Below are 26,606 nucleotides of genomic sequence, written 5' to 3' on the forward strand. Positions count from 1 at the left end.
ACTGACTGAAAAAATGAACTGTGAAAAGAATATTTAACAAGGTTAGTCACTGTAAAAGTCACTCTAGAAACCGTTGATTTTAAGCATTTGTGTCCTTCAGAAACTGAAGTCCAAAATTCTCACCTTCTTCAGGCTGTAACCTGCGTAAAATATTATCGGTGGTAGGAGGACATTGAAGAAAATTTCTGAATCAAATGTTACCTAAAAATAAGAGACAAGATAAGATATGTCATTATAACCTTGCAAAAGCTGTGTTGAAAATTCACGTTCTTACACCACACACACACACACAAACTGGGAAATTGGATTTTAGATGCCAATTGGGTTATTTTATCCAATTCCTCCACCATTTTGTACATATTTCAGTATATGCTACTTTGTGCAGTCTTGGAAGCTACCAATTAATAGCAGACAGATTCCATCAGCTTTTAAGTCAGCAGAAATTGTGCAAAATTTAAATCCAACCAGATTAATGTTAGACGCATAACTAATTTCACTCCAAAATCTTTTGTAAGTCACAGAATCACTGAATGGCACAGATCATTCAGCCGTTGTATCTGCATTAACTTTTCCAATGAGCAATTCACCTAATGCTCTTCCCCACCTTCCCTCTGTAACCCTACACTTTCTTCCTCTTCACATAATAATTCAATTCCCCTTTGAATGATTCAGTTGAAGCTGACTCCACCACACACTCAGGCAGCGCATTCCAGATCCTACCCAAACGCCGCACGAAAAATTTCCCATGCCTCCACTGTTTCTTCTCTCATCTGTGCCCTCTTGTTCTTGAATCAATTCTTGAGCATATTTATAGTGGTAAACCAAAAACTCTTCTATATACAGGTACGTGCTAATATAGTTTAAAATCTAGTCAGTATGATTATAATGAATTACTCAAACAAGCATCCTTGCAAAACATGCTTCTGGGAATTATTTAGGGGAGAAACTGTTATAAAACTAGAAATCAGAGCTCTGTACATAGGAAAGCATGGTTTCAAAGTTCTGGCATTGTTACAGTCACATTTTCCTCTCTGTTAACATTGCTATGAGATTTCAGAATATGGAGCACTTTCTGAATGTATAAAATTTTAACAAGCATTTTAATTTTGTACACTTTTTTAATGACCTTGTATTCCCTTCCATTGTTGCATTGTATCACATACACTTATCTTGCGGATTATCACTAAATTCCTGGAATCAACTGATTAACGTTGAAATTATTCCATTCTTTGCACCAGCTTGGCTACAGAAAACAATCTGGAGGTTATGTGAGCACTGAGCTCCTATCAATAAAATATTACTTACAGAATAGAAATAGGGGCAAAGAGGAAACATATGCAATGGGTAATAATAATGAAAAAATGACACCATATATGCCACACACCGCCCTCCGCATTGACATGATGGCATCTATTGACTGCAGATTATTTTCATAGCACTCCTTTCAAATCAAATTGTGGTGCTAGTAGAAACATTCTCATTAAAAAAGCCATCATGCTCACTAATATCCCTTGAAGTGTATTCAAAGCCAGCTGGCTGCAACCAATTATTTTTCAGTGCAACTTCACCAATGCTTTTACAATACAGCATTTTTATCTCTGCTCTCACACACACTCTCACAATGTATTGCTCCCTAGCTCCAAATCTTTCATCCCAGTCAATATATCCTCATTCCACAACTCAGGCAAGCCTCTACTCTCTGACAATATGATCACAGCCTCTACAAGCCTCTCAAACCAGACAGCAGAATGTTAATCCTAGCCCCTTAAAAAGTTGCATACCCCAGTCAATATCACTCATATCATCTAGAACCAGGTCATTCCAATACCGGGTCTTTCGAGCAGTCTCATTTCCCAAACATTTATAGAGTCTCTGCCTGATTAGTGTTATAATGACCTTGCTCCTCAAATGTAACCAAGTTTCACCCATGAGCCTAACCTAAAGTGTCAGCACCATTATCCCCAGCTGGGATTTTGCGTTCCAATCCAGATATTTACTCAGTTAATCTGATCAAAAAAACCTTAATCATCTGGAATGATCTGATTGCGCTGTATATCGCACAAACTCATGAACACGCCTAAGGCCATCAATTTTGGCCCTGAAAAGTGCCCAGTCTACTTCAGATGGTGATGGTGTTTCACACTGCTACTAAGCAGTAGCAACATGAGTGGTATTTGCCACTAACAGGATGCTGCCATCAAGCCAAAAAGACATCCTGCCTATCACACAAATGAGTAATGTAAAATATGAATTTCAGTGCCAGTGAAATGCTAGGTATGTAGGCTGCATGTCCCAAAGACTGGTGGATTGCATTAAACAGCAGGTCCCTTCCACTGTTCGCAATGGGCAAGGTACAGGCCATACCCTGCCTGTGCTTGCAAAACTCAAAGCCCAGTGACCAGCATTAACTATGATTTAGCAATTGGACAAGTTTTGCTAAATAATCCTCAGTGTGCTAAGGATTACGCTGACAAATAATTTAAGGTGGTCATTCGGGCTCACAGCATAGCACATTTGCATGTACTAGAAGCTATGTATATTAATACAGGGGGCCCTGTTCTTTGCAGACAGAAAAAACATGTACACACATTGCGGCAGTTTCAGCTAAACAAAATAAGTGCCAGTCATTCGCTGGTTCATTCCTCAATGCCTTGACCAAAGTCAAACTGCCTGATTTAAATTTCAAACAATACTTGGCAGTTAACTGTCAGTCACCATCAACTGGTGCATTCTTCATGGCGATGCCTCTGCCAATCACAGTCCACTTGCCAACCAATCATCACTCTCTGCGCATACAGTATAAAATGTTGTTCCCTTTGCATTTGGTACTCTTGTGAATTGTCCTGATGAGTGCAAAATGAAAAGCTTTGACAAAAGATTCTCTTTTTTTCAGCAATAGTCAAGTTCCGTACTACCAAACGAATATCTTACACTTTTGTTCAATTTAAAATATCCAATAGAAAAACTTATAGCAGAGAAGGAGGCCATTCAGCCCATCGTGTCCACACCAATATTTGAAACATCAGCTAAGCTTTATAATTATCATCTCAGTAGATTGTTAACACAGGAAGGCACTGAATCTTTTGGGAAAAAGGTCATAACAGAAAAGTCTTTGTTTAAAACTTGTGCACTTGATAATATAACACACTTGTTGTCAACATGGCGTTTCATCAAAATGAATGAACAGAATTCCAAATCTTGGAGGAGCAGCCAAGTTTAACACTAAGGCAGGTGGAGAGGAAAATAACCTGTGAAAGATCCTAAACATAGACCCAATCTGTGGCTCTGAATTCCAGTCCACCCAAACCTCATTAAGAGCTAGACAGCATGACAATTATTTTCCTATCATATTAATTATTATGTTCTGACAGCACAGTGTGAAGTTATTCATTTTTATCAGAAGGATACTTGACACATACAGCAACAAGAGATGCCAACACAGATGCTAGATTTCTATCTGCGCAAAATGAGGTTGCTTTAAACAGACACATCTTGGCCTTTCAGTGGTGAAATGATAATAAAAACTTCCTTTAGCAGGAACAAATATCATTGTCTAGACTCCAAATGTGTCTGTGATTTATTTCCTAGGGTATATTTTCAAAGTACAACACAAAATTTAACGTGCTTGAATTGCATTCCCCTGTGTACTATTTTTAAATAGGCAATAACCATTTATTTTATGTAATCTTTGCTGATCGGAACCTCTAAGTCTAAACATGCCTTACAAACACTTCACCGTGACCTTTTAGCTCACTGTAACTCTCATGAGCATCAAATTACTCCATATAACCCTCATGTTGTAAGAAACCACTTTAGCAGGAAAAAACTGTATGCTCCCGGGGCCCTCAGGCTCACTCTTACATTCAGGTCTTTTAAAAAAATTCTTGTTTCCTGTCATTTTGAGGAACAGGATTCCTTAACCAGTGTCAAAATTCCTGCTGTGATTCATTTATTCATGCAAAGCAACACTTTTTACTGTGGGAGTGAACAGCAGATTGATGCTTTCTGTTCCAAATCTTCCACACCTATTCTGTATTCTTCAATCACCAAAGTCAGTTTGGTGTTCCACTCAAGTTTAAGATAATTTGGGTTAATAACCATCACTCCAGCTGACCTAAAGGGAATTGGGCTAATTAGGATTTAAGTTGCAGGACAGCAGTTTCAACCTTTCATTTTTATAATGACCCTCCAGAGGACAAAGGCATCATGTGGACTATTGATTTGACATGGTGTGACATCCCACAATAAATCCCATAAGTTTCTACATTTATGGGAAAATACGATTGCTCAACTTGACCTCCGCACTCGTATTAAACACTCTCTCCATGGCTTTACCCCTCCCAATCTCTGTAACTTCCTTTAGCCCTGCAACCTTTGGAGAACTCTGTGTTCCTCCAATCTGGCCTTTTGTACATCCCCCATTTCCTTGATCCTAATCTTGGCATCTGAACCTTCAGCAGTGTAGACCTAAGCTTTGGAACTCCCTCTTTAAACCTCCCCTTCCTCTCTCTCCTCCTTCAAAATGTTCCTTAAAACATCTCTCTCTGGCCAAGCTTCTGCCAACTTTATGATTTAGGCAAAGGGAGAAAATGCTACACAGCAATTGAATAATATAGCGGGACACCAGACCACTGCATTACATTGAGGTCTCCAGACTGGCGTTAGGAAAGCTATGGTTTGTACCTTCCCCTCTATGGCTTGATTTTCCATATGTAGAAAGAATCATTGTAACAATTAGATTTTCTGTTCCTTTAGGAAAACTAATGTAATGTCCATATTCCATTGTCATACTATAAACAATAAGGCCTGCTGAGGCTCTTGGAAATTATTGACTACTTAGCTCATCAGTTTCCTAGTCTACAGAATAAACGACAACAGTATGTAGCATGTTACTCAACATACACAAGAACTTAATTTCTTTAAGAGGGTGCGATCTTTTTCATTCATATTTTCTTCCCGCTATCTGATGCTATTATAATCCTGGTGAACTATCAGAAAGAAAGTACAGATGTAGAAGAAAAATTACCACATTTTGCCATATAAACCGGCAGCAGCTCTACCAAAGTACCTAACTCTCTCATGAATGGTTACACAGTTTCTATCTTCTCTACCCAGATGATCAGTCCAGATATTCGTCACATTTTGCACTGAACATTTCCTGACATCAGTCCTGAACTTGCAGGTGACATTTTTGGATCTTTTCAATGCTTCAGGGTCTAGGTTATTTTGCCTTTCATATCTTTGATCAGTTGAGTTCCATCTATACCCATTTCTTCAAGTGTGTCTAGCCTTGCCTTGTGATCTAGATATCAGTTATGCACTTGGGAAATAAGCAGCAAAACCATGCCCTGGCCATTATTTTTGGCTAATGGATTTATCTTGGTTCCATAACAGCACTCTGTGGATTCAAAAACATTAAACCATCATTATCATTTTAAGTTTAAAATACCACTAAATTATATCACGGCACAAAAGGTGAACAGATTTCTGGGGTGAAGGAGTTTGTCTTATGAGGAAAGGTTGAGCAGGTTGGGCCTACACTCATTGGAGTTTAGAGGAATGAGAGGTGGCCTTATTGAAATATAGAAAATTCTGAGGGGGATTGACAGGGTAGGTGCTGAGACACCTTGTGTCTCTTGTGGGGAATAGAGAATGAGGGGGCACAGTTTAAAAATAAGGGGCCTTCCAAATAAGGCAGAGATGAGGAGGAATTTCTTCTCTCGGAGGGTTGTTAGTCTTTGGAATTCTCTTCCCCAGGGAGCAATGAAGGCTGGGTCATTGAATATATTCAAAGCTAAGTAAGACAGAATTTTGATTGACAAAGAAGTCAAGGGTTATTTGCGGGGGTGGAGGGGCAAGGTTGCAAGCAAGAAAGTGGAGTTAAGCTCACAATCAAATCAGCCATAATCTTATTGAAAGGCAGAGCAGCCTCGAGGGGACAAATGGCCTATCCTGCTCCTATTTCTTATGTTATGTTCAAACAAATATATTGACACGAGCAGTAAAATACTGTGGATGCTGGGAATCTGAAATGGAAACAGAAAATTCTGAAAATGCTCAGCAGGTCTGGCAGCATTTGTCAAGGGTGAAAAACAAGAGTTAACATTTCCGGTTGATGCCCTTTCATCAGAATATAGTTGATATCCTGCCATCTAACTGAAGTGGGCAAAATTACAGATAAAGTGATCACAGCTCTAAGAGCAAAGCTAATCTTCTATAAACAACTTATAAATATTTTCCTTTAATTTTTGATCACAGTGTAAGCCTAATGTGATTTTCAACCTAACTTTTCAATTTCAGCAGAACATTTATTTTCTCTATCCTGGCAAAGGGTCACTGGGACAACGTGGATACTGAACATTTAACTACTCCATTTATCTGTCAGTTAAATACAAATTGAACAAACTGCACTCAGTTGTGATAGGAATAATTATTCCTTTCTCAGTCTTATAATCAATCAAACTTGACATACAGAATTTTGGATTAGCTGAATGTTAGACATGAAATACCTTATTCCGTCACAAGTGGCAAGTAAGGATAAGCTTGCCTAAGGATTCCAACTGTTGTGTTGCCTCTTCCACACACCTTCACAAACTACCAACCCCACTGAAAGGACATTGCTATCTTTAAATACTAAAGTGGACAGGCAAAAATCATACCCATTCTCAACAAGTATAGGACTGGATTTTCCAATTGCTTTTTCCTAAACTCTAGTATTAAAATGTTTATTTTAAACTAGTTATTTGGAATAACAGATGTATGATTATCTATTCTGACTGCTTTGTGGATTCAGTTGTCAGATAGACTCATTATGAATGCTTGGCTGAGCTCCAAGAATGACTGATGCACTTAACTCTCAGCAGGCAATGTTTACACATCCACAGAGCAGTGAAAGCTTGGTTTTATTGACATCTTTATTACCTCATAATAATCTGATCTTTCTTTGAACAGTTTTTTCAATGCCTGTGTGTTTATTTATACAAGGTTAAGAGGTGTGAGTGGATAGTAGCTTTTGTCATTGATGCTATGAATGGCTGTAATTGGTTGACAGCTTTATGGGAAGACATGGGGAAAAGGTATTTCAAAGGAAATTTCAAATGTCTGTTTTCTTTTGGTTCCCAACAAGACTGGGGGCTCTCCTGAAGTTCACGACTCCTCTGAGGTGCCGTGAACCACATCTGCTAACAGGACAGGCCCGACTCCACAACGGAGCCGGTAAGTGCTCTTTGCAGGCTTGCTACCTGTATCCTTATTCCACAGTGACAAAAATTGCCAGAAACAGGAATGGGGACAGGAACCCCAGAATCAGGTCCCATCTGCTATTTTTAAAGGCCTCTTGGCTTGAACTGACTCCATGAAAATCTGAGCCACAGTGAATGGACAAAGCAAATTCAAATATGCATATCATCTAGAAACAGAGAATTTACAGCACAGAAGGAGGAGGCCATTCTGCCCCTTGTGCCTGTGCCAGCAGAAAAGGAACAATCAAGCCTAATCCCAATTTCCAACTCTTGCTTCGTAGCCTTGCAGATTATGGCACTTCAAGCATATATTTAAGTTTTTAAAAAAATATGTGATGAGGATTTCTGCTTCTACCAGCCTTTCAGGCAGTGTGTTCCAGGCTGCTAAAGAGTGTGTACACAATACCAGGGGGTGTGCGCGCATACAAAAATGAATTGGATTTCGATGCATATACATGCAAATCAGGATGGGTTGGGAGAGGGTGGACAGTCGGATCCAGGGAGAGGTTGTTGCTGAGTGGTAATTGGGTTGCAGCGGGGGGTGCAATTGGAGGTTGGTTGTGGTGGTGATTGGGTTGCACTGTTAATCACTGAATTACACCATGCATAGCGGTGTTGTCGCTAGCTAGTAATCCAGAGACCCAGGGTAATGGTCTGGGGACCTGGGTTCGAATTGCAACACAGCAGATATTTGAATTCAATAAAAATCTGGAACTAAATTAAACTAATGAAACCATTGTAGATTGTTGTAATAACCCATCTCGTTCACTAACATACTTTAGGGAAGGAAATCTGCTGTCCTTACCTGGTCTGGCCTACATATGACCCACGGCAATGTGGTTGACACTTAAATGCCCTCTGAACAAGGGCAATAAATGTTGGCCTAGCCAGCGACGCCCACACCCCGTAAATGAATAAAAACATGGAACAATTTTAAGTAGATATCCGGGTAAGTAGCGCATACCTTGCCCAAATCACTGGCATCGAGGTCATTGTAGGAGACATTCGGGGACGGTCCCGGGCAGCGCAACTCTGCCCATTGGAAGTTTAATCTTCGCAGGCAATGGCAGCACATGTGCACAGGTCGGGAGCTCCTCAGGGACACCAGTACCATAAATTCAGTGCATTGTCACTCCTGTTATGGAAGATCTGGCCATATGTGTAACTGAAACTCATGGCAGATCTGATACTGAATTCACAACAATGTAACAGTCTGAGTTGTCAGATAAATATGAAGCAGTGTTAACACAGAAATATTAGGTTTAAGAACAGAATTTTAAAATTGTCTTTTGCTCGTCACTCATTTTTTTTTTAGCCTACTTGTAATGAAAAATTTCACTCTACACCTCTAACATATGAATATTTAAACAGTGGATCCTGACTGTTTGCTGAAAGATCAACAGCAACCAAACCAAAGGTTTCAAAATACAATCCAATGTACCATCATGCCAAAAGACACAAAGCAATCTTTTCTTTTCAGGAAGCCACCCATCAGGCAGAGCCACATGTAAATAAAGGAGGGGGGAGGAGCACTGAGGCTTAACAGAGCATTTTTTGCTGTGTATTTCAGAGCAGTCCAACTCGCAGTGACGAGCTCTCTATACTTTCTCAAGCTGTAAATCAGCTGTGTACTCAGCTGTAAATCATTGTCTCTGGCCTGTACAAAACACTAAGATTTAGACTTAAACCACTGGATAATGCAGAGGTGCACTTGTGCATTCATCAGCTGCTCACTCAAGAACAACACAAGCAGAGGCCAGGAAGAAATCACCTGGCTATCCTCTTAGCTAAGAAGTAGCACTGAGGGAACTAACAAGAGTGAGAAAATGGCTTGAAAACTGAATTGTAGAGGATCATCTATTACACAATTAGATGAGAACACTCTTCTCTGGTGACTGAAAGGGCACTGGACCAGGTTTTTGTGCAAAAATGACACTGAAATTACGAACCAGGAAATTGACGAGATGTTGAAAGTCAGCATGTTCTAGGTCAGCATCTCGTCTCCTGTGCTGTTCCACTATTGCACTGTGTACTGAGACAACAGGAAACAAGACAGCATTTGCTACCTCCCACAAGTTCAAAATCTTGTCTTGCTGTCAAGGAGATAGTGCTGAACAGATGGTATGTACTTTGACTGGCAGAGATAATTCAGAGGGAATCATTCTGGTTCAGTCTTGTCTTTGCTCCCCTGGCAACACAAAAAGGTGGGACATAAAGGATGGAATGAGAAAAGGCTATTCGACCCATCAATCCACTCCTTTCACAGGAATTGTACAATCTACTTATTACTGCTTCATAAGGAAAACGGATGCATTAATGCTTCCTGGTTGCTAAAAGTGGTCTGGATGGTTTGTGACTGAGCCATACAGAGAGGTAACCAAGTACTCTGAAGCAGTCCTCTCAATCCATCTCCACTATACCCTCCTGCTGTCCACTGACAGCTTGCTCTTCCTCCACCATCCAGCAGCACAGGCAGCCCTGTGCCCCATAAAGCAACTGATAGTGTCTCAAATAATAAATTCAGAGGTCCCTGTGGAAGCACCAACTTGGAGGACCGGTATAATGAGTGCCCAAGTTTCTCTAGTGTTAACATTAGGGGATAATGAGGACTGATCTTATAGAATTATACCATGTACAGAACAGAAAGGAGGTCATTCAACCTAACATGCTGGCTTCCTGAAAAATAATCATTAAAAAGGATGAGAGCGATTAGGACCATAGCAACATGGCAATTCGAAAATATCAATCTGATTAGGCAGAGTTAACACAATTTTATGGAAGGGAAACTGTGTTTGACAAATCTGTTGGCATTTTTCAAGGGTGAAACTAGCAGTCATTCAGGGAAAACCAGTGGATGTAGTCTATTTGGATTTTTAGAAGGCATTCAGTACAGTGCCACACAAAAGGTTGTTACACAACATTAACACTCATGGACTTAGAGGTACACGGATGAGGATTAGTTAATGGACAGAAAACGGAGAGTACCAAATAAATAACTCATTTTCAGGATGGCATGGTGTAACTAGTGGAATGCCACAAGGATTAGTATTTGGGTCTCAATGATTTATAATCGATGACATAGATGAGGGGGAGGAGGGACAAATATAATATAGCCAAGTTTACTGACGATACAAAGCTGGTAAGAAAGCAAACTGTGAAGATGATGCAAGGAGGCTGCAAAGACTCTAGTTAGGTGGCAAAAAAAGAACAGATGGACAAGTGTGAAATTATCCATTTTGGTAGGAAGAATGGAGCAGAGTATTTTTTAAAACACGAGACACCACGTTGATGTTGATAGTGTTAAATGTTGATATTCAGCAGTATTTGGACATCCTTGTACACAAAAGTTAACATGAAGATACAGCAAGCAACTAGAAAGGAAAACAATATTTAGACTTTATTGTAAGGGTGTTCGAGTATAAGAATAGGAAGCCTTGTTGTAATTATGCAGCACTTTGGCAAGCACACACATGAAGTAGTGTGTTCAGTTTTGGTCTCCTTTCCCAAGGGAGGAGAGGTAGCGGAACAAAGGTTCAGTCGATTGATTCCTGGGATGAGAGACTGCCCTACAAGGTGGGATTGAATAGAATGGGCCTATATTCTCTGGAGTTTAGAAAAGTGAGAGGTGATCTAACGTAAATGCATAAAATTCTTACAGCTTGACAGAGTAGATGTTGAGAGGTTGTTTCACCTGTTTCGATAGTCTAAAACTAGTGGCCATTGTCTCAAGATAAGGGGTCAACCATTTAGAAGCGAGATGAGGGTCCATATCTTCAGAGGTTTATAAATCTTGATATTCTCTAACCTTAGTCACTGAGTATATGCGAGAGAGAGAGAGAGAGAGAGAGATCGACAGATTTTTGAGTTCTAAGAAAATTAAAAGATATGTAGATTGGGTTTGTGAAATGCTGAAGTAGATCTGCCACTATCTTATTGAATTGCAGAGCAGGCTCCAAGAGCTGTGTTGGCTTACTCCTGCTCTCATTGTTTGTGTTCTTACAAAAGGATGGGGGGGAAAAGGACAAAGTGGATGAAATTGCTCAAATATTTAACCATTTTAAAAAGCAATTATGTATTTTGTTCCCAATGGGCAGAATATTGCCATCGGCATGCAGGGGCGGGCCCGACACACCGACGCATGCACCCTGACGTCATCGCGCATCATTTTGAAATTTCGTTCGGCGGGCGCGTGGAGGCAGCTGCGCACCCACCAAACTGTCAATGACCTTATTAAGGCCATTAAAAAAGTAATTAAAGTTGTTAACAACGCTGCCCTTCCAACCTTAAGGTTGGCGGGGGGGGTGGCGGGGGTGGCAGGCGAAGAGCCCAAGCAGCCTTAGCATTTTCAGACAACCTCATCCATTGGCGGGATGAGGTTTCCTGACGATGTTATAAAATAATTAATTACTTTTTGTGAAATTCACAAACATTTCCCAGCTCATCTAACACTGTCACATGATGGGACATGTTTAAATAAATTTTTTCCTCTGTTATTAAAAAAAATTACTATCAACTTAATCTCCCTGAGGCAGCTCCGTGCCTCAGGGAGGTTGCTGCGCTCTTCCGCACGCATACCCCGCCTCTCCCTCTTCCCCCTCCGCCCACACAGGTAGCACTGAGCGCTACCGGCTGCACATTACACTGGGCGGGCCTTAATTGGCCCGCCTGCATAAAATGGCAGCACGCAACCAATCGCGGGCAATCGGCTCCGTGCCCACCTACGCCTGCTCCTGAACAACCTGCCCGCCATAGGAAAAATTCACCCCAATGTTTCCGGCAGTATCCTAACAACCCACTGTATTAAAAAAAAGCCTGAGCTGTTTTCATGCTGTCTTGTGTCTTTTATCTTCTGTATTTATCTAGAGATGCACTTCATTAATCCAAGGTGTTGAGAAATCTGTCAAAATGGTCCCACACACAATGCACCAGACTTTGTTGTCATGATGCATTGTGTTCCCTCTCTGAATTGATTGTGTTTTGAAGGATATGTACGCGGTTTGAGATTTCAATCACTAACTTGACATAAGGATTTTGTCTTTACCTAAAATAATTGAATATTAATGGAAGGTGTAGAAGCGGAAAAGAACTATAATCATTTAAAGTAAAGCTGGCAGCCAAAATAAGGAGATATGGGATTAAAAACTTGTTAAAAGCCAGTTTTAAGGCACCTTCACAATCTGCCCGTGCCAGTTGAGGCAAGCAGCATGCAAAATTAGTGTTGTCAGCTCATTCACATTATTGTAGCGCTGGTCTGAGTGGGGCCTGCGCAGGTGGATGTCCAAATGCTCAGCAGGAGGCCGAACAGTGTGCGCTGACATCACATGGTGCGGCCAACCTGCTCCTCTTAAAGGCAGTCTGTCCCTCTTAAAAGGAAAGTTGCACTCAGTGGAAGGGAGCTGCTGCTGACGACCTGTGCTGACATTCTGCTTTTAGGAGCTGCACAAATGGGGCATCAGGAAAGCGAGAGGGCCACTAGATCCACAGATACTGCGCTGGAGGTCTTAGTGACGAAGGAGGGGAGAAGTCATATTCCTGTGGAGCAGCCAAGGAGGCCCTCCAAGATCACCCTCCAAGTGGAATGGAAGCAGGTGTCTGGGAGGTCAATGAGGACCTGGTAGCAGTGTTGCTAGTTCATTGACCTAACGTGGGTTATCAAGGTCAGTGACTGCATTTTCAAGGAACATCTCGTACTTACCACAGCACAAAGGGAGGTGATGGCATAGTGGTATTGACGCCTAGACTAGTAATCCAAAGACCCAGAGTAATGCTCTGGGGATCTGGGTTTGAATCCTGCCATGGCAGATGGTGGAATTTGAATTCAATAAAAATCTGGAATTAAAGGTCTAATGATGGCCCTGAAACCATTGCTGATTGTTGTAAAAACCCATCTGGTTCACTAATGTCCATTAATCTGCCGTCCTTATCTGGTCTGGCCTACATGTGACTCCAGACCCACAGCAATATTGTCAATGTGGTTGACTCTTAAATGCCCTCTGAACAAGCGGGCAAATAGGGATGGGCAATAAATGCTGGCCTAGCCAGCGGTGCCCACATCCCATGAATTTAAAAAAACTCCCACTGCTTGGGCACCACACCTGCATCACTCACATCTGCATCCCCTAGCAATAAGGACTCAGGCCTCACCCTCCACCTCACCCACCTTCCAATAATGCCATCCTCACACCTACCTCCCACTGCTTCTACATAGCTCCGGCTATTTAGCTGTGGCAGGCACATCACCCAAACATAGTGCAACACAACCATTGACATGCTTCCCTCTCTCTTACAGGATAAGGTGGCCCGCTGTGTCTGGTAGCAGAGCTGTTTGGGGAAAAGGACATCTGCCTCGCCTGAGTCGTATGGAGGAGATGATTCTCCACATCTTGGTGCTAGCTGCAACAGGACCCCATGTTATCTGGAGTCAGAGAACATTGATGGAGGTATGTTCATGCATTATGCCCCTTCTCAACTCCCATCTTATCCTCTCCTGCTGTATGGCATCATGTGCCAGCTACTGGGTGACCATGAACTTCTTGGTTTACCAGCCTAACCCCCTCCCCTCACCCCACCCTTTCCCTCTGGTTTTCTGCTTTCAAACACCCAAGAACTGTCACCAGCCCAGCCACAGGAGCCCAGGTGGAGGAGGGTGAGGAACACCACAGCCCTGGTAAAGAGGCCAAGTCACTTGATCTGACACTCGCAGCCACCAGCTCAGAGGCTGGCACTGAGTATATCTTCAGGGCTTGTTATGAAAGCCAACTTACCTTCTCGTCATAAGCAGAGGTCAGGAAGCACAAGTCCTGTTGCACCTCGGAGTTTCTGCGCATATGTAGACCGGGAGCAGGCTGCACATGCGCAGTTCAGCATTTTGAGTTCTTTGAGCCAAAGATAGGCCCAGCGCACACATGTGCAGAAAGGGAAAACTATGCGAAAGCCCAGATCATGTGACTGGGAGCAAAGCGCCATTTGAAAGAAATGTCCCAGGCAGGGAACAGGGAGAGGTTCCAAAGGAAGAGGGGTTCCAGACAGGGAACAGGGACAGGAAGTAGTCCCAGTTAAGTTAAAAAAGAGGGGAGCAGAGAAAGAGGCTCCAAACAGGAAAAGGGCTGCAGGTAGCAAACTATAAGTGGAGAGGGCTCATGAGAAGCCCTGAAGATCCAAGAAGGCAGCAGAAGGCTGATGACTCGGTGGTGCAGAGCAAAGGGACAGGGAGAGCTCCTTTGGAGCAGTAGTGTCCTGCTCAGTGTGGCCAAAGAGCTGAAGTTGTCTTTACCTATGAGGCAGATGCTGCCCAGGCCATGGTGACAAAGGAGGAAATTCAGTCACGAAAAGGGTTTAAAATTGATAAGGACAAGGTATTGGATAAGCTTTCGGTACTTAAAGTTGATAAGGCACAGGGACCAGATAAGATGCATCCAAGAATACTGAAAGAAGTGAGTGTGGAAATTGCAGAGGCACTGGCAATAATCTTTCAATGTTCCCTGGATTCAGGGGAGGTGCCGGAAGACTGGAGAATTGCAAACATTATGCCCCGATATAGATAAAACGATCCAGATATTAGAGCGCAGGGGTCAATTTCAAAGTTTGCGGACAACACAAAACTTGGGAGAATTGTAAACTGTGAGGAGGACAGTGTAGAACTTCAAAAGGACATTGACACATTGATGGAGTGGGCAGATAGGTGGCAAATAAAGTTCAATACAGAGAAGTGTGAGGTGATACACATCGATATGAAGAACATGGAGAGACAATATAAAATAAAGGATACTATTCTAAAGGGTGAGCAGGAGCAGAAAGACCTGGGTGTATATGTACATAAGTCATTAAAGGTAGCAGGACAGGTAGAGAGGGCTGTTAATAAAGCATACAGAATTCTAGGCTTCATCAATAGGGGCAGAGAGTACAAGAGCAGGGAGTTTATGAAGAACTTATATAAGACACTGGTTAGACCTCAGCTGGAGGATTGTGTACAGTTCTGGGTGCCACACTATAGGAAGAATGTGAACGCATTGGAGAGAGTGAAGAAGAGGTTTATGAGAATGGTCCCATGGATGAGACACTTTAGTTATGGGGGAAAATTGGAGAAGTTGGGACTGTTTCCCTTGGAGAGGAGAATGCTAAGAGGAGACTTGATAGAAGTAGATAGGGAGAAGCTGTAAACGGATCAAGAATCAGAGGGTACAGTTTTAAAGTGTTTTGCAAAAAAAGCAAATGTGAAGTGAGAAAAAAACTTTTTCACCAAGCGAGTAGTTAGGGTTTGGAGTGCACTGCCTGGAAGTGTGGTGGAGGCAGGTTCAATTAAAGCATTCAAGAGGGCATTGGATGATTATTTAAACAGAAACAATGTGCAGGGTTACAGGGAAAAGGCAGGAGATTGGCACTAATTTAAAATGCTCAGAGAGCCGGTGCAGACACGATGGGCCAAATGGCCTCCATAATAACAATTCTGTGAAGTTGTGCTTGTGGGTTGGTGCTCGAGTGCATATTCGGGAATCCAGCGGAACGGAATCTCGAGAGTCATAAATGAAACCCTGTGAGGTGGGCCGTCATTGAGGCCGTCTGAATTGGAGCAAGTTGGAGAGAATTCTAAAGCAAGATTTTCAGAAGCAGAGACAGGAATCCCTCATGTGAGAGACAGAGTTTCATGAGATTGGTTGACTCACAGTGTTTACTGATGTCTGTTGATGTCTGTGGTGTGTTCAACCACAGTTTCCTTGTTATTTCACATCTACCTCATATTTACCCTGAACGTTAAAGTATAAGCTAGATAGTGCAAATTGTTTTATCTTTCTGACCTTGTATAGTAAAGTTTATTTTTGGTGTTCAATACCCATGGAATCCGGTGGCTTTATTCTCTTAAAAATGTCTTGAACCTCAAACTTTGTCTACTCTAAACAAAATGTGATCGGTCCCTAACCAGATCTTACCAAAAACTTGGGGATCTAGTCTAGGATCTACATCCTGTCAGTCACTGGACACGACTGGGCTGCAGCCAGGCCAAGGGGAAAAGAATAGCTCGTGTGCCAGTTCAGCAGACAGTGAGATCGCAGACATGTTCTGCTACAGGAGGCAAAAGAGAACGTCAACCCTACTCAAAAATTTTGACATCATTCTGCATGCAAGAGTGTTCATTTGTGATGATGTATATTCCGAAGCATTCTTTCAGTCATTATTTGGCATCTAATAGTGATCAAGTGAAATCACTGACCTGAAATTAAATCACGCAGTGCTCACTTATTTGCCTTCAAAGTGGAGAGAAGCATTCAGTTGACATCATTGGTATTCAACTGACATGGAATGATGCTGAAACAACATCCATAGTATCAGGAAAGACATTCACCTGGCATTTTAAAGCTTTGGTTGTGGGAAAGTATTCACGATCACCAGTTAACAGATATCAGATTTTCCTAGGTCCCCAGTGTGTAGATTGTTTAACATCAGTGCACAATCACTGTAGTCAATATTATGGGTGAATACAATTAGCTTGTAATTTTCAGGTGATTATGTTCCAGAGAGTGAAGTTAAGTTAAATCAGTATTGTAATGCAAAAGGTATACTGAATCAAGGCACGTTAACAGATTTTAAAATTAATTGGGATGCGCACCCCTGAGGTACCCCTGAAGATGTGCTCTCGGAGACACCCCTGAAGTTAACCAGGCAAGGTCTGCATGGAATTGCACTAGAAATGCCCAGGAAGTTTAAACCTCCGTTGGGCAATTACCCTGCACCAGGAACACTCCGAAGCTCCAATTTAAATTGAAGGCTTCAGATTGTTCCGACTTTCTTAGCAGAATAGTTACCCAGGAAAAGTTAGAAGGATTAAAACTACTTCCAGCTCCTGGGTAACTATACTACTGACCCTCCTGATGTCCCACTGGAGCCCCCTGACCACAACCTCCTCCCCCACCACCCCCACACCAACCCCTGAACCCGCCAACTCCCCACTCCCCCGACTACATTCCCAATGATCCCCAACTCCCCCACCCTCCACTACTACATCCTCAATGACCCCAACCCCCCCAAAACCCGCAACACACTCTCAGATTGCAACAGTTTGACGCCCTTCCTTTCCGCTCCCATCTCCTTTCCCCACACTCCTTTTTCCCATTCTCCTCTCTCTCTCTCTCTCCCCCCACCACAAACCCCCACCCCAGATAGCTCAGGTCATGGGGTCGGAACCGAAGGTGATCAAAGGTGGGTGGTGGGTGGGAAGCACTGGAACTGTTGGGAGGGGGGTGGTGGATAGTGTGAACCTCAAAGTTGTGGTTTTGAGCCACACATTGGATGGTAGATTTTCTGTTTCATATTTTTTTATTCACAATATATTTTTACCTTTTTCTGATCTTGCCCCTTCAGGGGATGTAAATCTTGTTGGGATGTCCAGTTTTCTTGGGCAGTAGTACGGCCTGGATAATGGGGAGGACCCTGCCCTGGGCTACGGTGACTCCTCCCAGCAGCTTGTTGAGCTCCTCATCTTTGCAGATAGCGAGCTGCAGGTGTAGGACGATGCAGGTCTTCTTGTTGTCCCAGGCCACATTACCCACCAGCTCCCAGATCTCAACAGTTAGGTACTCGAGAACGGTGGCCAAGTAGACAGGGGCTGTTAGGAAGGGAGTTCCAGGATTTTGACCCAGCCGCAGTGAAGGAACAGTGATATAGTTCCAAGTCAGGATAGTGTAAGGCTTGGAGGGGAACTTGGTGTTGGTGTTCACATGCATCTTCTGCCCTTGTCCTTCCAGGTGGTAGAGGTCACTGCTTTGGAAGATGCTGTTGCTAACTTTATTTCATTATATACCTTTAAGTTTAATTCCACCGTACTCTTATTTCTCAATGGTGCCACATTTACTTTGTTACTTACATTGTTGGCTATTTCTTTGTCACCCCCATCCCAACCCCTGGCAAAACATCCCTTGGTCTTCCCCGCCCCCAGAGATGGTGACCCTGGCGGATTCGGCAGAGCAGAATCACCAGAGAATGATCGAAAAGAAAGAGTACCATGTCAGCTGAAATGGAAGGGGTGAAGAAAGCGCTTGGCAAATAATTTGAAAATAAGCACTAAGATTTGTTTACTTTTCCCATCATAACATGTAGGCAGCTGCACCGATATCCTCCTGATTGCATTTGATACCTATAATGTCTGATGACCGCTTTTGAATGCAAATGAACACTTCCACAAATTTAAGAAGCTGTGATGGCTTTTAAACGCAATGATGACTCCTGGAGTAGGAGGATCAGGACGTTAATTGAGCACTAAGTTAATGGCAATAAGCACTATCTTTACGATCAAGACTCATTCCAGCTTACACCGTTTGATGTCAAATGACGCATTGACTGGAGCACAACTGAATGCAGAATTGATGTCAAAATGTTCTGGTAGGGGTGGCTGGCGTACAGCAAGATGCTGATGAGCATGCACACCAAGATACTTGGTGCTTCGACAGACCTATCAGACAGACTCCCGTCGCTGGGAAGGAATTTCTAATTTATTCTTTCAAGGGATGTTAGGCATCGCTGGCAAGGCCAGCATCTGGTGCCCAACTTGAATTGCCCTCAAAGTGAATGGCTTTCTAGACGATTTCAGCAGGCAGTTAAAATTCAACCACATTGCGGTGGGTCTGGAGTCACATGTTGGTCAGACCAGGTAAGGATGGCAAATTTCCTTTCCTAAAAGGGTATTTGCGAACCAGATGGGTTTTTACAGCAATCAATGGTAGTTTCATGGTCTCCATTACTGAGGCCAGCTTCCAGTTTCAGATTTTATTAATTGAATTTTAAATTCCATCAGCTGCTATGATGGGATTTGAACCCCTTGTGCCCAGAGCAATAGCCTGGGCCACTGGATTACTAGTCCAGTAACATTACCACTACATCACTGTCTCCCCCTAAATATGGAAGATTCTGACTCCGCCTTGGCAGAGTGCATGGTGGAGAGCTTGCCATCTCTGCAGCCTCTGCTTCATTTCTCTGTCATATTGCAAAGCCAGGGGCAGTGCCACTGCAGGCCCCAATATCTGCCCTTCCTGTGAGGATGCTCCAACACCCATTTGGCAAATCCAGGAACTCACTGCAACACCTCAAAAAACACTGCACAGTACTCCCACAAACTTTACAATAGCAGAACTTAGTCAAAATCACCTGACCTGCAAACTGGATGGCCCACCCCTTAAATGAGGCTGGTAGGGGTTGCCTCTTTTAGCTGAACGCTTGTTCTTTAGTGAGTGATAAACAAGTGCGTTGAGTGGACCTGTGTGGTATTAGGGTGTTCAGGACTCAAAGGGTTAAGACTGGAGAAACAGAACCACCCACATGTTCGTAAGAGTCACTTGACTAGGAGCCTATAGAAGGAGAAAGCTCATAGCTTGGGCTGAGTAACACATGTAGTCTTGTACATTTGTAAGTAGTTATGTTCATCCAATAAGCCAGTTATCGTTCAGACGCATCTATACCTCTGCAACCATTCCTTAGCCAGTCACAACCAACATGCAACAACCTGCATGGTCCAAGTTTGGAATCAGTGTGTCAAATCAGCTGGAAGGGCTGTTTGACATCCGGATCTGGCCAGTTGGTAAGCTTCCCTCGGCCATGCCCAGGAAGGGATGCAGCATGGGCTGCAACAGAAGAACTGCAAACACCCCATGTGCACAACCTCTGGCAGCAGCAGCTCTAGCAGCGCTATGGTGACAAATATTTCAACCACTCTGTTTTCTTTCAGCAGTAGATGAGACGAGAACACTTGCAATTGATTAATGATTGATTTCATTTGGTTTGAAATAGTTATGGGGTTGTAAAGGTTCGTATGTAAAGCATGGGCAGGATGTTTTGGGAGAAAATTGAATGCGGAGGAATCAATTGAAACAACAGAAGACAATGCTTGGATTTCTACGATCGAGTCGTGGTTTTGAACTGTTGCACTTTAGTCTTAATTAACCCAATTCATTGATGTTTTGTTTGTTTTTTCAAATACAGCAATTTCCTACTAAGGCTATATGGATTCAAGTCAAGTCCAATGATTATGTACATACAGTGCGTGCAGTCCTGCTCCCAGCGCATATGATCAATTGGGGAGGTCGGGTGCCTCCACAACACTGTTCAAGCACTGTATGAACCTCAGAGGGCTGCTCCAGTGAGAGGAAAGGTTATTTGCTGCTGAGAGAAGGTTTGGCTGTTTTATTGATAACCAAACCGGGACCTGCTTTGAGGGTCGAGAGCAAGGGGGTGGGGGGGGGGGGGGAATGGAGCGGTGGGAAATGTCTGTGGAACTAGGGCAGGGGGTTATCATATCTATTTATTATGAGACAGCTGCAGCCCAGCTCGTAGCATCTGCACCCCTGAGTCATAAGTTATGGGAGTTATTTTAGGGTGAAAAACAGGCGCTAAGTGGGTACAGTGCTTTTAGGGCCAGCCTGCTTGACAATCTGGTTTTAGCACACAATTTTGATCCCAGATGTGGATTACCATAATTTGAATTTGTCTGGAGGTGCTAAGCCAGAAACCAGCAAAAGTTTCGTGGAACAATATATGTGAGCTGCTCGCATCCTATTCCATGGAAGATATGGGAGGGTCTGACTACACACAGCCAGAGGGAAGAGGGAGCACATGTTCTGAGATGCAACACTGGAGGTCCTGATGGAAGAAATCCTGAGGAGCAATATCCTGTACCTGCAGGGTTAAGGAGGCCACCTCACCCTCGTGCAGCATGCAGCAGCTGGTATTGCTCTGCTTGGCCTTATGTCCCTCCCCCAACTCCTTGTCCACCCTACGTGGGTTCATGACCAAACATTCCCTTTGTGCTGATGATTCCAATAAAGCAGAGTAGCACAGCAATTACCCTGGTTAGGCGAAGTCCTCGGAGAATTTCTGGAATAAATGTTGCTCAAGTGTCGGTGAAGTCTTAACAAAGTGTCCCAGAAAATCTAATGTGTTTAATAAGGGACCCCACAAATCCAACAGCAACAAACATGAAATGGCGCTTGAAATCGACACCACCACCATAACTACTGCCAAGCAGCCATTGGTTGTTAAGAGGGCGTTGGGGCAAGCAATGGCCTCTTTAATAAGCATTCTCAGGCATTTTAAATGAAATCAGCCATTTGATAAGCCTCCAGGTGACTGTTCTAGCACTGGCTTCAACGACTGTATAAGATGGCATCTTGCACTAAACACAGGCTAAATTTCAGTTTAAGACCCTATCTTTGCCACCTCAGAGGCTCATTAGCACTGAAAGTATTTGGCAAAAAAACACCTCTTGTGTTCAAACCCCACTCCAGGGAGTTGAGCACAAAATCCAAGCTGATCTCAATACAATACTGAGGGAGTGCTGCACTGTCAGAGGCGGTGCCTTTCGGACAATAAACTGAGATGTCTACCCTCTCAGGTGAGCATAAAAATCCTATGGACACTCTTGTGAAGAGGAGCAAGGGTTTTGTCCCTGGTGTCCTGACTAATTTTATCCCTTAACCAACATCATTAAAAACAGATTATCTGGTTATTATCTCATGGCGGTCTGTGGGCGTTTGCAGTGTGTAATTTGGGTGATATGTTTTCTACTTCACAACAGTGACCACGCTTCAAAAGTACTTCACTGGTTGTAAAATGCTTTGGGGACAATTTGAGGCTGTGAAAGGTGCCACATAAATACCAGTCTTTTTTGTTTTTAATCCTATAGAAAGGTCTGGGTTTCTTTGCGATTTGGTAAAATTGAAGGAAGTTCCTTCTGCTGCATTAGAGCAAAGCATCAATTTTGACATCAAGTTAGATTTGAAGTCAATTGCTTGGGGTGCATTTATAATTAGCTTCCAATCAGGATTTATCCCTTCATTCTAAGTTCACAGTATTCCTTAATATAAATTACAAAGCCTCAGATGAGCTCTTCAAACAGGCTGCTTGGCGAGCAAAACCCCGACCAGGCGTTTGTCTTTAGATTTCAAAGAAGCAAATGTACCAGGAGTTTACATCTGGGTGGTCACAGTATCCACTCTCAATCTGCCCAAATCCAAACTGCTTATTTCATCTGTGGAGAAGATCCTAATCAGCCTTTACTGGACACAATCACAATTATTACTTTCACCCAGTCTCAACACAACTCGGATGAGAAATATGCCTGCAATAAATAGGAATAAAAAGCTTCTACTTGAAGATTAGCAAAATTTACATTTGCATTTTAACATCTCAGCAGACCTTTGTTTAATATGGGACTTTGTTTTCTTGACTTCAGCAATCTGTGAATCAGATGGCAATAGGGCACACTTTCTGGAGTTGGCTCTATATCTGTGTTTACACACTGTTTTACCCGAAGGCATATTTTCTCAATAAAATTCCACAGAAACCAACGCAAAAAAAAAACCCAGAAATGTAAGCAAGGTAATAAAATTAATAATTAACATATAGAAAAGCCATACAAAAAGTAAATTTCCAAATAAAGTAAAATCCTATACCAAACTGAGTGTGCAATGGATTGAGTAACTGGACAGGTAGTGCCTTATGGTTGGTGCTATTGATTTGTTGTGCTGTAAGGGAGTGAATGGGGAAGCCACATACATATCCCTGTAATAGGTTAGTGACTCTCCACTTAAGGGTAAAAGACTTAGTCAGTATTGATTGAGAGGGGGTCCGATATTGGTGCATATCTTCTGTATAACTGACTATCTTTAGCCTTAGTTGCCTCACCCTGCTCTTGCGACATGTTTCTATGGCAACCAAGGTTCTCAGGCAAGTAGTGTTAACCATAGAAGTGCACCAGAGATACAGTTTCCATGCTATGTATTGTCTTTCATTAATTAACTTCGAGGGCCTTGACCTTGATATTTCATCTAAAGGATATACTCCTAAAATGTTTGGGACAATATTGTTTAACACAATGATCACACAGTTAAGGAAATTCTTAGATTCCAGACTACTTTTTGGAGGAATCACAATTAATCCTCATCCCCGTTTTATATTTCCAGTTAATAGCAGTGTTTGGAGTCATCCATCATGAAATTGGCATTGTTGAGTCTATCAAATTTCCAATTTGGCAAACCACCCGAACAGAACAAATTTTTCAAGCCAGCATTTGTCTGAAGGAAATGCAACCTAACCCAAATTGAGTCAGGTGCCAAACAACTAACTATTTTAAAATGCAAACATGTCACAGCGACAGCAACAGGAAAATGCAGCACATCATTTTATTCGCAATACTGCATCTATTGCCAGTGGTACAGATTTAAACCCATTCAAGTTCCAGTTGAGATAGTGACATAGTGATTATGTCACCGGACTAGTAACCCAGAGGCCCAGGCGAATGCTCTGGCGGGTACAGGTTTAAATCCCACCATGGCAGCTGGTGAAATTTAAATTCAATAAATAAACCTGGAATTGAAAGCTCAGGAAAGCATTGTTGATTGTTGTTAAAAAAAACCCATCTGGTTCACTGATGCCCTTTAGGAGAAGGAAATCTGCCATCCTTATCTGGTCAGCATGTGACTCCAGACCCATAGCAATGTGGTTGACTCTGAACTGCCCTCGGAAATGGCCTAGCAAGCCCCTCAGTTGAAGGGTAATTAGGGATGGGCAACAAATGCTGGCTTTGCCAGTGACGACCACATCCCATGAGAGAATAAAGGAGGTTCAAGGGTGTCAACCACGGTGTTAAAAAAAAAGTTCAATTTTAACTCAAATAATGGGTATATGGTGTTCTGCTGTCCATTATCATTGTTGGCGTTTCAGTTGAAACTTGCTGTTTATTTTGTAACATGTCCTGAGGGTTTTTTTATATATTATATTCTCTTTGTAATGCGGACCTGAGCAAAATCGCCAAAACAGGAAGGACAGAGAAATTATTAACTGGCAGAAAGGAAATCCTGGAAGGATTGTATCACATTCAAGGGGGCGGGGTAGCAGGAGAAATTTGACTAATATTTAACAGCATTAAGTACTTTTCAGATATGTGGCTAAAGAAGGAAAATTTCAAATTAAAAGAAATTCAAATGCTGGAAATCTGACTGAAAGAAAACTGAAAATTCTGATATTATTCAGCTGGTGAGTCAGAACCCCATAAAACAAAAACACAAATGGGGGAGTTTCTGCTTTGGGTGTAATGGGGAAATTGCACCCAAAACATGCTTGAAATTGCATTGGTTGGGTTACAGGCTCAAGTTTCTGCTAAAATTATTCAATGAACACGCATAATCCAGCAGCATAATAGAACTTAATGGTTTATTTTTTGTCTTTACATTAAAAAGTATTCCTTGATGTATCTAAGGGTAGTAACCTGTCGCACTTGTATACAGATGAAAATGGGGTCATTAGCAAAAATAGGCATTCTTAAAAAGGATGTCCAGTCCTCCACCTGTGAGTAACCTGACTCAAAGTTACTGAAAATGACTGAAAAATGGTAGCGGACCATTCATCAGAACTGGAAACTTAACAAGCAATCTTCTAAGATAAAAACAGAAAATGCTGGGAATGCTCAGCAGGTCTGTCAGCATCTATGGAGAGAGAAACCGAGTTAGTATTTCAGGTCTGTGACCTTTCATCAGAACTGGGAAAAGTTAGAAATGTTACAGGTTTTAAGCAAGTTCGGGAAGAAGGTGAAAAAAGAACAAAAGGGAAGATCTGTGATAGGGCAGACGACAGGAGAGATTAAATGGCAAAAGAGATGGTGGTGCAGAACCAAAGGGTGTGAAGAAAGAAAGAAAAAGAAAAGATGCATCTGGAGGAGGTGTGAATGGCAGAATGACGAATAGCTGGTGTCTGAAACAAAAACAAGAGAAAAGGGAGTAAAACCGAAACCTGAAAGTGGTCCACAAAAAAAAACACATTTCTTTCAGCTCATCAACCTGAAGCATTGCACTGAATTTTAACTTTCAAACCTGGTCACAGTGGGGAAGTCAGACATGGGAACCTCGATGTTGCAGCAGCACATTTGTCGGTGGCTTCTTAAATATAGCCACTGCATTTGCACCTTATTTCTGGGTTTCCCCACAGCCCGTGGCAGTCTACTGCAGCTCAATTATTTGCAAGAATGAGACTTGAAGCATTGCAGAGGTACTTGGACGGAACCAGAACCTGCAGCACTAGGTGGACAACATGGCAATGCAACATCAGGGTTCAGCGAGGGGCCTCGGACATGATGACAGGAGCTGCAAGGACCAGCAAAGATATTTTGTTCTTCACAGCTGAGAGGAAGAAAGTTCCATGTGAAACCAAGCAGGCATGGTTAGAAATGGTAGAGGAGGCCAGTAGCAGGAATGTCGTGCCTCACTTCTGGATACTGCGCCACAAGATGCTCAATTACCTAGTCAGGGCTGGAAAGGTGTGGCACGTTCAAATACAAACCCCCTCATTCTGCCTTCTCACACTTTTCCCAATGCATCAGTCCTCATACCAACACACATCTCGTGTGCACCCAGCTCGCTTGGTCGAGGCACCTCCTCATATTGTCACCTGATTTGGCCTCATCTTATTGCAAAGTCACACTCAACTGTCACAGTGACCCTCCTCAAATGTTGTCCTTCTATTCTGAAAACATTCTACTTCTCAAACTCATAGATCTCTTCTTCCTCTCATTGTAGGGGAGATCAGAGTACACCAGAGAGGTAAAGAACCAGTCATTTCCACTGTGACAACTTCAGCAAAGGAAGTTCTAGAGATAAGCCAAGTCTTGGCATGCCTGGCCATTGGAAATGGGAGTGGAATTAATTATCATAGAGCCACATGGCACACCACACTCACTCAAGTTGACTTGACATCAGCAGGCAATAAAAAAATGTCGATAACGTGCACAATGATGACTTGGCATCGTCTCACCTTGGCAGTTCTACTTGATGTTTTTCACCTCTTACAGACTCTTCAAATAACCCATGAGGGGTGGTTTGGGAATAGTATGATGACTCCTTAGAAGAGGCCAGTCACCTTGAAGATGCATCGTCACAAGTCACAAGCGTATTCTCCACCAGCTCAGGTAAACCCATACGCGTCAGTGGGAACTCCACTACAGGTTGCTGGCTTGTCACGAGATGAAATTTAATGCCATCCCCTGAGGCAAGTTTGGAGGTGGAAGCAGTTAGTCAGATGGCAAGGTGCCAGGTGGGGACCTCAGTGCCTTCCTGCCTTTGCCCCGATTAATTCTGGGACGGGGAGGCTCATGGTCAGCTTTCCCACCCTACCGCCAATTGAGGCCCTTAAGTGGGCCCATTAATGCCCACTTAAGGGTCTCATCCCACCACTGTTGGCATTCAGCAAGCGGCAGGCAGGTCACCATGTGGGTAGCCTGAAAAGCAACCTCTAGACTATTGGCTTGCATGCTCCCGGGGAGGGTGCTCCTGTTGTCAGGCACTCAGTGCCTGATCAAAGGACCCAGCATCAGGAAGAGGGGGAAACTCAGAG

The 26,606-nt window shown here is 42.8% G+C and overlaps 1 protein-coding gene across 1 annotated transcript in view; it reads right to left on the bottom strand.

Annotated features, from left to right (window-relative positions):
* The window catches only part of LOC144693957 (sodium/hydrogen exchanger 9-like), a 364,072-nt gene that overhangs the window by 303,418 nt on the left and 34,048 nt on the right, over window positions 1-26,606 (bottom strand). Inside the window, exon 3 of the mRNA XM_078564226.1 lies at window positions 124-201. Coding sequence (XP_078420352.1) covers window positions 124-201 — 78 coding nt within the window. The remainder of the gene's footprint in view (window positions 1-123; window positions 202-26,606) is intronic.

The sequence above is a fragment of the Cetorhinus maximus genome, chromosome 19 (genome assembly GCF_964194155.1).
Source record: "Cetorhinus maximus chromosome 19, sCetMax3.hap1.1, whole genome shotgun sequence".
NCBI lineage: Eukaryota > Metazoa > Chordata > Chondrichthyes > Lamniformes > Cetorhinidae > Cetorhinus > Cetorhinus maximus.